General features: G+C 42.1%; 1 protein-coding gene across 1 annotated transcript in view; it reads right to left on the bottom strand.

The window, feature by feature from the left end:
- MAP2 (microtubule associated protein 2) overlaps positions 1-12576 on the bottom strand; it is a 68744-nt gene that overhangs the window by 29386 nt on the left and 26782 nt on the right. Inside the window, 3 exon segments of the mRNA XM_035892024.1 lie at positions 3-1100; positions 1152-3596; positions 5994-6245. Coding sequence (XP_035747917.1) covers positions 3-1100; positions 1152-3596; positions 5994-6245 — 3795 coding nt within the window.

The raw sequence follows: 12576 nt of genomic DNA on the forward strand, positions 1-12576 counted from the left end.
CTGAGTAGCAGCAAAGCGCACGCTGTGAGAAGCAGATTCACCCTCATCAACTGTTGTCTGCACCACTGTGATAAAGTCATCCTCTACCGTCACCACCGATTCAATAATGCCTTTCAGTTCAGGCAGTGCTTCTGGGCTACCCTTGGCTAGCATTTCTTCAGCAGTAGGTTTCCCAAAGTCTATTTCTGAGGGCATTTCTGATATTAGATGCTGTTCATCCTCCTCTTTTTCTTCTTGCCTTACTTCTACCTCTTCTTCCTCATGTTCTTCCCCTTTTGTGGCCCCAGCCGTCACTTCATACAGCAGCAGCTGTTGGATTTCCACAGGTTTCACAGCTGTGTCAGGAATCTTTTCAGTTCCTTCTGCAGGCTGTGGTATACTCTCCATCTGAATCTCAGCAGGCTCTTCCTGGAGAGGCTCAGCTTTTGGAAGGAGGAGCTCCATAGAAGGCTCTTTTGCTGGTAACTGTGCAGGCATCTCTTCCCCAGACACGGGAAGTTTTGGAGGTTCTGCTTTGAAATCCTCTGGTTTCAAGGATTCTCCATTCAAACCTTCTTGGGCTTGATCATGCTCTCCACTAGATTCATAAGATTCCTCTTTATCAACTGCCTCTTGATGTACCAGATCAGGCTTAGTTACTTTTTCCTTAATTTCTGTTTCAGACAATTTGGTGCTGTCTGAATACTTCACATAACTAGGCTCGGTCTTGGAAAGTACATCTGCATCCTTTGCTTCTCTGGACAAGATGGTCTGATCTTTCTGTTGAGTGTCTTTGGGTTCAGGCTCTGCTCTTTTAACAGAGGCTTTGTCCTTCCCTGAGGGGAGAGAAACGACCTCACTGATCTTAGAATCTAACTGACTCTGATATTCTTGGTCAGCTCTCCTTGCAGCCACTTCCAAATCGTGCTTTATAGCATTGTAATCTGGTTTGATTGGAGCTTCTATCTCAGCTATTTCAGGAACAACACTAAGCGTCTTCTCCTTCTCCATCAACAAAGAAACAGCATCCTTTTCTATTGCTATCTCTGAAGCTGATATTCTATCATACATGGTATCATGGGTTACATGAACTTTATCAGCCACACTTTCTTCTTTCATTTCTAAGATTGCCTCAGGTCTTGTCTTCTCTGGCTCTGCACCTTTAATGGGACAGACCTCTTTGGAGTCAACTTGATCTTTGCTTTTTTCTAGCACAGTATCCAACTTTTCTTTTTTCTCCTGCTCAAAGTCCCTTGGCAGAATGGATTCACCAGTGGCTTGCTGACCTAAGTCTTTTTCACCGAGGAATTCTTCTTTTGATTTTTCAGCTGCTGCCAGCTTCACTTCTATTAAAGACAGGTCGGGAGCCAGGCCACGTCTCAGTTTTTCATCTGTGCCTTCGTAAAAGGGACAGGTTTCACTTGTTAAATTCTCACTGTCCTGAACTGGAGAAGGGAGCGGGACTGTGTACTTATTGAAAACACAGTAGCCCAAGTCTTCTAACTGGCTTTCAGCTTTTAGAGTTAAGTGGTTTTCATCTGTCACAGGTGGCAGGGCTGTGCTGCTGTCTTCCACAACAGTGTCAGAAGGAACTGACTTCTTTTGTGCCATCTCAGCATCTGCACTCACGGAGGCTAATCTAGATCTTGTTCCCGCTAAGTCTAACATTTCAGGCAGGTCCGGAGCCAGGACAGCCCCATTTTTGTAATATTCTTTGGCCAGGAAAGGTGCTTCAACCAAGGTCTCAGGCGGGACTTTTTCTTCTGCCGTTGCTTTTTCTTCTTCAATCTGCTCATCTTCCTCTCTACTATCAATGGGGAAGCAGGGGGCCTTCTCCACTGCTGGTGTGGTTGCTGGCAAGTAGTCATCACCTTCATCCATACTTCCACTAGTGTTAGTTAGAATATCTGAAGCAAGGGGAGAAAGATCATGTGCACGACCAAAGCTAAATCCTAGAGCTATTGAATCCAGGCAGGACATGGGCAAGTTAATAGACATACTTCTCTGTTCAATTGCAGATCTTCCCCCAAGTCCCAAGCTCCTGCTCAGAGTTAGGTCATCTTTATTTTTACTGTGGAGTTCTCTCTTATCCCCATAGACTTTGGGGTCAATAGTGAACATTCTTTCTGTTGGGGAACTTGGTTCTTCAGATTTGTCTGGTGTAAAGCTCTGAGCCAGGGTACTGTACCCTATTTCATGAGCAGGCCCACTCTGCTGCTGATCCAATTCTGTCTGTAATTCTTCCTCCTCTTCCTCTTTGTCTTCTGGTATTAGACGATCTGTCTGATAAGGCTCATACACACTCTCCTTAGTGTCACTTAGCTCATAGTAATCACTGCCCTGTTTCAGAGCGTCTGCTTTGAAGGCTTCCTCTTTCAGAGCAGAGGTTTCAAAATACTTTGACATTCCTGATCGATCCTCCTCTTCTTTCATTTGATGAGAAGCTGAAACACTTGTCTTCTCCTCCTTGGTATCTTTTTTAACATCTTTCTCTTGAGAAGGTTCTAGAGTAGGAGTCTTGTCAGTGGTTAAACTTGGTGCCTCAGGGGCTTTCTCTGTTATTCTGGATAACTGAGTGGTATCAGTGTGCTCTAATGTTTTCTCAAGGGTCAGTTCATGACTTAACTTGGGTGGGGGTACCTGTGTGCTTGGCTGGACTTCCTTTTTCATGTCTACTGCTGCTGGGAGCCCACTTTGGTCCACTTCTTTTTCTGCTTTGAGAAGATCAGGTGACTTTTTAGCTTCATCATCCTTTTGAAAGTCTGGCTGGTCTAGGGAAAGTGTCTTAACTTCAGGTTTTGTGGTAAATTTACCATCATCTAATATTCGAGCCTCCCCTTTATCATAGAAGTCATACCTTTCTTCCTCATCACTCTCATCCTTGGTCATGTCCTTTTCCTCCCCCCATGGAGGGATTTTCTGGGTGCTTGGTGTTTTCAGGCCATCTACAGTTACTGCTGAGACCTCCTGTAGAGCTAGTGTCCTGTCTCTGTGTATCTGTTCATCTTTAGTGATACCTTTGGCAAACAGTTGGTCAGTGAGTTCTTGTTTTGTTTTGAAACTGTCTTTGAGTGGAAGGTCCTGGGGGACAGTGGGACACAGGCCTGTGAAGTGAAGTTCACTTTTGGCTGCTTCTGCCTTGGGTTCTGATAGCAACAGAGAACTTTCACCACGGCTGATGGCAAGATCTTGGACATCTTTAAGGTCATCTTTAAATTTCATAGACATAACTTGGTTGGATGATGAGGGTGCATCTGAAGTCCTTTCTTCTGTTTTGCTCCCTTTAGGCAGTTCAGAGGACAAGTCCTTTTGTTCTTGAGAAGCAGGAGGCTTGGCAGCAGGTTCTGCAAAACTGGCTTCCCCTTTCTTTTGCGAATCAGTTTCCAAGATCTGTTCTGATAGAGGTGAAGGCATGTTTTCTTTGTCTTTGCTCTGTGAATCCTGTTTATCAATAGCCTCTGTTTTTGCTGGCTGTGGAACTAAGGCATCATGTTTAGGTTGCTCACCAGTCTTACTGTCTTTCCCAGATTCATGTTGCTTTGTGTCTAATGGTTCTGATGTGAAAGGGCGTGCGCCCTCCTGGACACGGAATTCCATCTTCGTGGCTGCAAGTAAATCTGAAGTAGTTTGTTTGGGTTTTATAACAAAATTATTTAAAGCACTTACAGGCAGGCAGTCATGTGGCTCACAACAACATCTTGGTATGAATGATGGAAAGGAGAGGGAGAAAGATGCAAACATGCAGCAAGGCCATCCACCTAGAAATCTGCTTTAAAGTGTTAAAACGTAGTTTCTTTTCAATGTATGAGGTTTTATAATGAAAATGTGGGTTTTATACATGTAAGTATGCAACTGAAATGAGATGGTTTCATGTGAATTCTTCATCTTCATGGTTTGTATACAACAGTAAAACCACAAGTAATCCTCACTTCATTGGTATGCTTTGCTGGACTCCGTAACTTGTGTTAGTTTTGAGTTAGTAAAGTCTGCAAAATTAAGTCCAATCAGTAGTATCTTTGTGTGTTGCTGATATTTAGAACATACATAGTTATGCATTTCTATATCTATTTTACATTTTTCTTCTACATGCAGCCTAAACTAAAGAAATAATGCATATAAAAGTTTTTGCGAGCATCAGAAGAGGCTGGTTTTTTTAATTGTACCAACTTTTGACATTTACTCTTCTGGCAAATGACAAAAATCTCACTGCTGTCATGAAACCGGTATGTGTAAATCAGCAACAGAGCTATTAATAGTCCCACATCTTGAAGGTCTGGTCTTCAAAATGGCCAGCCACGTTCAGTTGTAACTGAAGTCAAAGAATACCTGGCATGTTTCAATGACTGTAGATCAGGCCCTAATTAAGTTAATTTGAAACTAAAAATGCTACTCTTACAGTCTGACACTATATTATTAGGGAGTAATAATACCTAGTTAAGGTTTTTTGGTTTTTAGTTTGGTTTGGTGTTTTTTTTTTTTTTTTTTTTTTTTTTACACACTGTTAATCATTAATAGCTTCTTCTTTTTAATATCCTATGGAAAATAGTGATTCCTATCATATGGAAACCTTCCTATCATGGAAAATATGAAGATAAATACTGCAGAATGTGGCAGAACTTTCTGCAGTTATCTATAAAAAAAACTTGTCTAAAGCTTGTCACAACAGGCATAAGGCCAACGCTGAATCTCCTCATCTCTGATTTGAAGTTCATGGAGCCACCTTTTTGCTCTGATGAATCTGAATTTTTTAGAACAATTATTATCGAAGTACTGATTATTCTTTAAACATTTGCATATGCTAACATTTAGTCAAAAAAAGCAACGGCCATTCTCTCTACAGGTAGAAAAATGAGATGTCTACAACTACAGTAATTTTGCCCCTTTCTGTTTTTACATTATGTATTTACATTACTTGCAAACTCTATGAACTATAAAAACATGGCCATCGAGTTGATGTCATCCTCGTTTCACAGAAATTAAATAGCTAGATACTGTCTTTCCTTATGTATCCTACTGTGCCTCTTACTGTAGTGCAAATGAACAATACCAATGGCATCAAAACATTCTGACCGCCAAAGGAATTTAGTATTCTTTAGCTGGGCCAGCCAGAACAGCAGCCTCCCAAAGGCAGCATTGCTTAGCCAGGTAGTGAATGGGTATATCACTACTCCATACAATGTGTCTTTACACCTTGTTGCACTAGCTGAAGAGAAATACCATTGAAAGGAAAATCTTGAAGCCTAATTCTTATGTACTGAAAGACAACTGATTGCAGCAAATACTTTGCTCAGTAAGCAGATCAGAACTTCACCCTATGCACCCAATCCTAAACTTCACTATGAAGGCAAACATCCCAGTGGAAGTGATAGAGGTTTTGCCTGACCAAAGCACTCATGCAGGGTTAAACATTTGTAGTAAGGTAAGACACACAAAAAATCAGAGTTCTGGCAATGATCAAGGAGAGGAGGGGTGGACTGCAATGAATGGCAAGGATATGACATAAGAAGCGATAGCTTTAGGGAAGCTAAACCAGAATGCACCGAAGCACACACAAAAAAACCAAAACAAACAAAAAACCTGCACACTGCAAATGAAAACATTTCTACAGTTTAAGCCTCTCGATGTCATAGTAGAAGTCAATAAATCTACTTTTTGAAAGAAAAGCAGATGAATCTCTGCACCAAAAGGAAAAAAATATACATAGATTAGCAATGTGACTGGCAAACACATCTGAGATGAGGGGAAAAGGCTTATGCAGAGGAATCAGCTTAGCTGCAAAGCGTATTTTACCATAGCAAAGTAAAAAATCAGGAATCAGCCGCAGTGGTGGGAAACCATGTTGTCATACAGCACCTATGCAAACATATTATCTGCTACACACTCTTCAAGCATAATAACAAGAGCAGTCATAATAAATGGGAAGAACAGGAAATGAAGCAGCCTTGGAAAGCACTGGAGAAAGCTGGAGAAGGATTCACTGGCAGCAAACACATGCAAACCTAAGGAGGACACACCTTCCTCAGCTGAGGAAGGGGATGTCTCTTCCAGGGGCGTTTCCGCCACAATGGTTACACTCTGCCTGCTGGATGCCACACTTGGCACTTTGTCTTCATGACACACTTTGGCCTCCAAACCTGCATCCGACTGACCCTCACAGAGGCTCTTTGCCTGGGCCGAAGGCTCAGTGGGCCCGTGCTCTTTCCCCAGTTGCTTCCCAGAAAGAGCAGCAGGTTTTGCTTCCACAGCCATCGGACTCTCTACTGGTTCTTCTTGGAGATGGAAAAAGGAGGCAACATCAACACCAACAGTAAACACCAACCACACAGCTCAACAGGACTGCTTTTGCATAACACTTTCAGCTCTGAACATTTTAGATTTAAGTGAATAATACTGACTGCTAAATGCCAGCAAGTCAATCCTAGATTTGGCCAAAATATTGAGCTACTTCCATAGTCTTAATAAGCCTTGTGCATAGCTGATAACTAATGGTTTTGCAAGAATTCAGCCAAGATTCCTACACTGAGTGGCGGTTTATAAACAGTTTCTCCCTTAGGCTGCCTAACATCTGACCTCTGTATGTGAAAAATCACAGATTTAACACGAGGACTCTTCATTTTTTTTTTCCTGCTTCCCCACTAGCCCCCAGGCTCCTTGTCACCAATTAGGTCAAAGAAATCAGTGAGTGCAATATAATTATTTCTTCATCTAAATTTCTAAAATACTTTAGTGGTATCAAGAGCAGTCTTTACTCATACCATGGCAGAACAATGATTAGTTTCCATTCTGGACTGTACTCCTGCCACTGCTACTCAGACAGAATATTACTGTGCTCTCTTAGTACCTGTTCTGATAAGAAGTCAGGATTAAGTGTGGAACCTTTGACTCAGCAACATACTTAAGTGGCTGACCAGCAGCCATGCTGCAGTCAACCTGATGGCCCCCCCCCTCCAGGTTTAAAGTGTCTCTCACACTTAAGGATTTTGCTGAATCAGACTTAGAACAAAAGTGGTGGCTGTATCCAGCCTCCTGGTATTAAAGTTAAACCTCTTTACAAGGACTTGATTTTTGCCCTGAGATTGGCCTGGTTAAAACCAGACAATCAACCATCCACTTCAGTTATGGCCTTTAAAGTGATTTAAGGAACACAAATACTATTTGAGGCTGGGAAAATATCACTATGTAAAGAACAACACATAATTAATAACATACAAAAATGTGATTAATGTTAGATATTATATCTTAAATGAACAGAAGCCAGAAGATTCAGAATCAGAACTGGACCGGTGCCCAAGTGTTACAGGGATATTTACACACGGGCAGATTGTAAAAGCAGCCTGGCAGAACAGCTACAAGAGGCCCTGACTCAAATAACTTGCTTTACCATGCTTTTTCTGATTTTATGTAGTTTTGTATGTGCATCCCTTTCAATTAAAAAACTTTAAGGAAAGCCTCTCATTTTACTCTGAGCAATTTCAGGTATGCACCTCCATTTCCTGAGATACTTCACACAATGCCCCATGATTAAAACTAATTACTCACCAAAGTTATCCCTGACTTAATGAAGGACTCCCTTTGTGTAGCAGACTCTTTTACGCCAAACAGACTGCTTGCTTACGGGCAGCAAGTAAGGAGGGCTGCTTCATAACACCTGTCTTTTCACTGTCTTTCCAGCTTATTTCCCTTTGTTTTTCCTCTCAGATGTTCTGAGATCTTACACTTTCACCAGAGGTAGATGCATATGACTGAAGCTTCCCAGGAATTAACCAGTGCAGGAGTCCTGTAAATACAGCTATAGGCACCCAGCTACAGTAAGGATACTCCTGTGATGTTCTGTCTCCCCTAGCTTCAGGTAAGACATGCTGACATTAATAATCTTCGATTACTAGCATTGATCTCCTCCTGGTGCTGTTGCGGTACTAGGCTATATTATCCTGTCAATTCTAAACAGCTCTGGTTTTCTTGAAATGACCCAGTGAGCAATTTCAGGTATACACCTCCATTTTCCAGAAACACAAACCTTTAGAGGATTCAGTACTGTCTTTAACTTCAGTTCCTGCATCCCAACCTTGAATTAGTCAAATGCTGTGAGATGAAAGGTGATCTATTTTGCATTGGAAAAGAAGTCGGTGTTCCTGTTAGTCACAGAAATAGATTCTCCCTTGAATACTCAAAAGCCATTTCACTTCTACGTTACCCCCACTGATAAAATAATACTTACTGATGTGCTCACGCCATAGAAAAAGGGGGTACAGAAACACAGTAAAAGTAAACTTTTTTTTTCCCTCCTTGTTTGCAGTCAGCTGACACAATGTTAACTGGGTGTATCCAGAGAACAACTGGAGATCAAACATGACCCAATACTGCCTGACGTCACCTGTGTATAGTAGGCTAAAATGACTAGGGTTGGACTAGATGATATCCCGAGGTCCCTTCCAACCCTTGCCATTCTGTGATTCTGTGACTTCCTTTGCCTACTGGAGAATTAATGACCTTCCGCTGCTCTCTTTGGTATAGATGTGGGGTTTTTCCCCATTGTGTTAACAACTGACTTACCTCCAGTAATTATCTTTCGGCCTATTTTGCACACTGTTCTTGGCAGTGATTCTCTGGCACAAAGAACAAATTAGCTTACACTTCTTTTAATGAGCTGCTCCTTTCGCTTTCTGCTATAAGCCAGGCCAGTAGAACAAGAGCCCTGCTTTAAGCAGGGACCATGGTTTCACTGACCCCAAAGTCGCATTCACTGCTCACACTGCAGCTTCACTTTGAGATGGAGAGACTCTGCAGGGGCGTCACTTCCATGTGGGGAGAAAACACAACCAGGTTTCCCTCCCCAGAAAGCAGCAATCCCAGGCACATATATAATGGAATGGATGGCAGGTGGGTACAGGGGAAGAGGAACAAAATGGGACCATGCTCAGTTCACCTTCATCATGGCCCAACAAGACCTCTGTGCTCTTCACTGTGGCACTGGGACGTGTACTAGAGCCAGTCCACTCTGAGCTGAACAAAGGGTGTTCATAGTACTCCTCGTCCGAATTGTAGGGCTCATCATCAGGCACAGACACTGAAATGGAGGGGGCCAGGTGTTTACGCCACTCCCTGCTGGCAGCAGGCCCACAGCCTGGGCAGTACTGTAGCGGTCCCACCTTATCCTCCGCCCCTTCATCTACAAATAGACACACAGACAAAAACTGCAGGACAGACAGACAGACAAAGAAAAGACAAGACAGGATGGACGCATGCACTAGCAACACCAGCCAGTAGGTCATACCGCAGGGTGGATGCAATCAGCCAGGCTACAGGTTAATGCAGGATGGAGGAATGCGGGAGCTGTGCATTTTAACACATGGGCCACGTAGATAGATGATACATGTTGTATGCAAACCACACCTCACAACTTGCACTGGTACTCATAGGCGTTATGCAGCTGGCTGACTGTATTAAAAACCTCTGAGGTATCCTCACACAGTTGTATCCTTCGTAGCCATCAGGTGAAGTACTTGAAAGTGTAAATTTTAAAAACTCCTTTAATTAGAAAGCAAACCAGCTTACACTTTGGTCAATGGTGGTTTTATTTCTCACTTGTATCTATTTCAAACTTCCCCACCTTCTTCCTTTCCTTATAAAGAAGTAACATTTAAACAAAGAAGAAAAAAACCCCTTCCCCAAATTGCTAGCTACCTTTTTTCCTGATAAAGGCCACATAAAGCTGCTCACAGCAATCTCTGATAGACCTACATTTTACGCTGTTGTGTCATTATCTGTGTGTGAACTAGCTCCCACCTTGGCGTTTGCCAATGCTTCGCAATGACAGCTTTATTCACCCGTCACTGCAGCATCGCAGATAATCACATAAGCATCTCAGGACTATACCAGCTACTGACAGCTACAGGGAGGGGGAGCTTGGGTTTGGTTTTGCAAGACAAAGAAACATAATACAGCCCGCTAAAAATAATTGGCCTACCATCCGATCCATACAAACCTAAAGGGGAGACTTGAGAGCTTGCGTAGGCTTAAAGGTGCCCTCTCACCATGAATAAAGCTATGAAAAACTAAACATCATCTACTAGAGAAAATACATTTAAGCCCATTCTCTGTGCATGACAACTGGCAGTCTGATGAACACCACATTCATGAGGCACCTTCAGCAGCTGCAGCTATCCCACTGGATTTCCTATTAGCTTCAAGAACAAGCCCATGCCCGGTGGCCCTGGCTTTCCTCTAGGCAATTGCAACTTAAAGAGTTTCCCTGGAGCTTGAGAAACTTTACTCTCAGATCCAAAACAGTCAGAAAGCAAGGCTTTAACACAGGCAGCCTAACAGATATTAACCAGGTCTCTGTGTGTGACCCGAAAACAAGACAGCTCATGAATGCTGCTGTTTCCAAATCTTGGAAAGCAATTTTTATCCATCCATATCATCTGCTGACATATTGTGACCAAACCAATTCCATCTGTAAGAGCTCTAAGCTTTTTCCTGGCAAATAACAGTAAGTTTTAAGTTTCTTTCTACAGCACACCATGACAAGACAACATCTGTGTCTTTAAACAAAAAGTACCCTCTGCTTTCCACAGCAGCACGGCAGCAAGTGTCCTCTAATGTAATGACATTTATTTCTTCTGCCTGGGAAAAGAATGCTGTAGTATCAACCCATTCAGGCTTGCTCACTCACCCACAAAAAGGAAGAAAAATTATTCTTTGATGGCAATATTAGTAGCTCCAGTACGTACCATTGTGCTGCAAAAGGAAGATTAACCATGTTTAAGATTCCATGACAGCTCTGAGGCTGGCCAGGACCAAAGGTATGCTGTGTGCACCTATGCACATACACAAATACTACCCATGGAACTTAGTTTAAGAGAACCATGCTCACAATTTCTTGCAGGGTACAAAGACTGCCTGAACCACTGACAGTTTAGTTGCTTCGCTATTGTAGTGAAATCCAAACCCCAGATTCAGGGGTTTATGCATGCTTAAAAGAGGTAGGTGTGGAAAGATAAGCCAACAACCTGCCTTTGCCAAGCAGAAAGCTCTGCAGAGCACTGCAACAGGAAATGCCAAACACAGGGCTGATCCTAAGCTTCTCACCTTTCCCTAGTACTTAAGTGCTGGCAGCAAGGTTGCAGGGAAGCATCTTGATCCACTTACAATGCAGAACACGTGGATTTCTTCACCATAGAAGCTTCTACAAAATTCAGTGAGAGATTTGAGGGGGCTCTCAGTTTGCAAAAGGCTAGTTACAGGGGGTGAGGATGGCAAAAGTTTGCAAAAGGCTAGTTACAGGGGGTGAGGATGGCATCTCTCAGGATGCGAGACCAGGAAATCAACTCCCTCCTAAAACCTGAGAAGATTCAAAACTATAACTGCTGCTTCTTTGCAGGGTGCCCTCACATTAGTCTATGTATAACTGTGGACAAGAGTGGAAAGGGTTGACATGGTCAGAAGCAGAACACAGAGGAAGAGGATGTGCAAAAGGGGAGGCTCTCCTTCCGACTGTGGGTCATATTTATCCAGGGGCCCTTCAGAAGTAAAATGCATCACCAAGAGTGAAGATGAAACCCCAGGACTTCTCCATACTCACGCAAACAGCTGAAAATTCCTTCTTTATAGGCTCTGAATGGACTGCAGGCAAGAAAACAGAGGCCCTGCCTCTGTTCCTTAAAAGTACAGGAACTGACAACAGTAAAAATGCTTAATACATATTATTGTGATGGTGCAAAATCATTAGGAGTGCAAAGTCTAGTACTGTTTAGGGCTGTTACATCTGTAGCTATTACAGATTTATATTGTTTATTTATCAGTTTTAATAAAGGTATTTTCAAAATTACTGCAAATAATTTCATTAACAGGATAATGATGTCTTTAATGGAGGATATGCTTTTATTGCGGAAACAAGAAAAATCCTTTCTTTGTTGTTTTAGTCCCTTCTAATAGTTCTTTTCCATCTCAAAGCGTGGGAGAAACCCCCAATGTATTCTGAAGTCCAAGATTAAAATCACTTCTCACAAAGGCTAATTCTGCTTTAGCTTCCAGGTATCTTTTGAAAACGCCTTTCAAGAACTAATTTTCATTGTAAATAGATCCATTTCTATAGGACACTTGGTTCTTTCCAGTTTGCAAAATATTCTTATTTGGCACATAAAGCTTAACCTGAAATGCCTATTTCAAAATGGAAGACAGTCCATCAAATGCATCCTTCTGTCTTGTAATATTTAGAAATTTTTTTACCTGAAGATGTTGTTGACCGTTGTCAAAAGGTGCAGCGCACAAAAGAAATGCCAAGTTGGCAAGAGAGTATCACATCAGCCCTGCATGACCAGATACAACTGATAAAAGGATTAGACGGTGCTAGAGAAAATTTAATTTCCTGAGCAAAATTATGTTACTATAGTTGAAATAAATGAAATAATTTCAGTAAGGCAAATTAGTTATCTTACCTTCTGCAGCAGTAAAAAGGGACAGGCTCATTTAAACGTTTTTCTGCAGCCAAATGAAAGAAAGAAACCTACATCCACTGACTCCTTTCTCTCATGAAATACACTTGACCCACAAACCTCTCTGTCTTTTCTCCTTTTTTTTTTTTTTTTTTTTTTT

The sequence above is a fragment of the Egretta garzetta genome, unplaced genomic scaffold (assembly GCF_000687185.1).
Source record: "Egretta garzetta isolate BGI_Z169 unplaced genomic scaffold, ASM68718v1 scaffold230, whole genome shotgun sequence".
Classification (NCBI taxonomy): domain Eukaryota; kingdom Metazoa; phylum Chordata; class Aves; order Pelecaniformes; family Ardeidae; genus Egretta; species Egretta garzetta.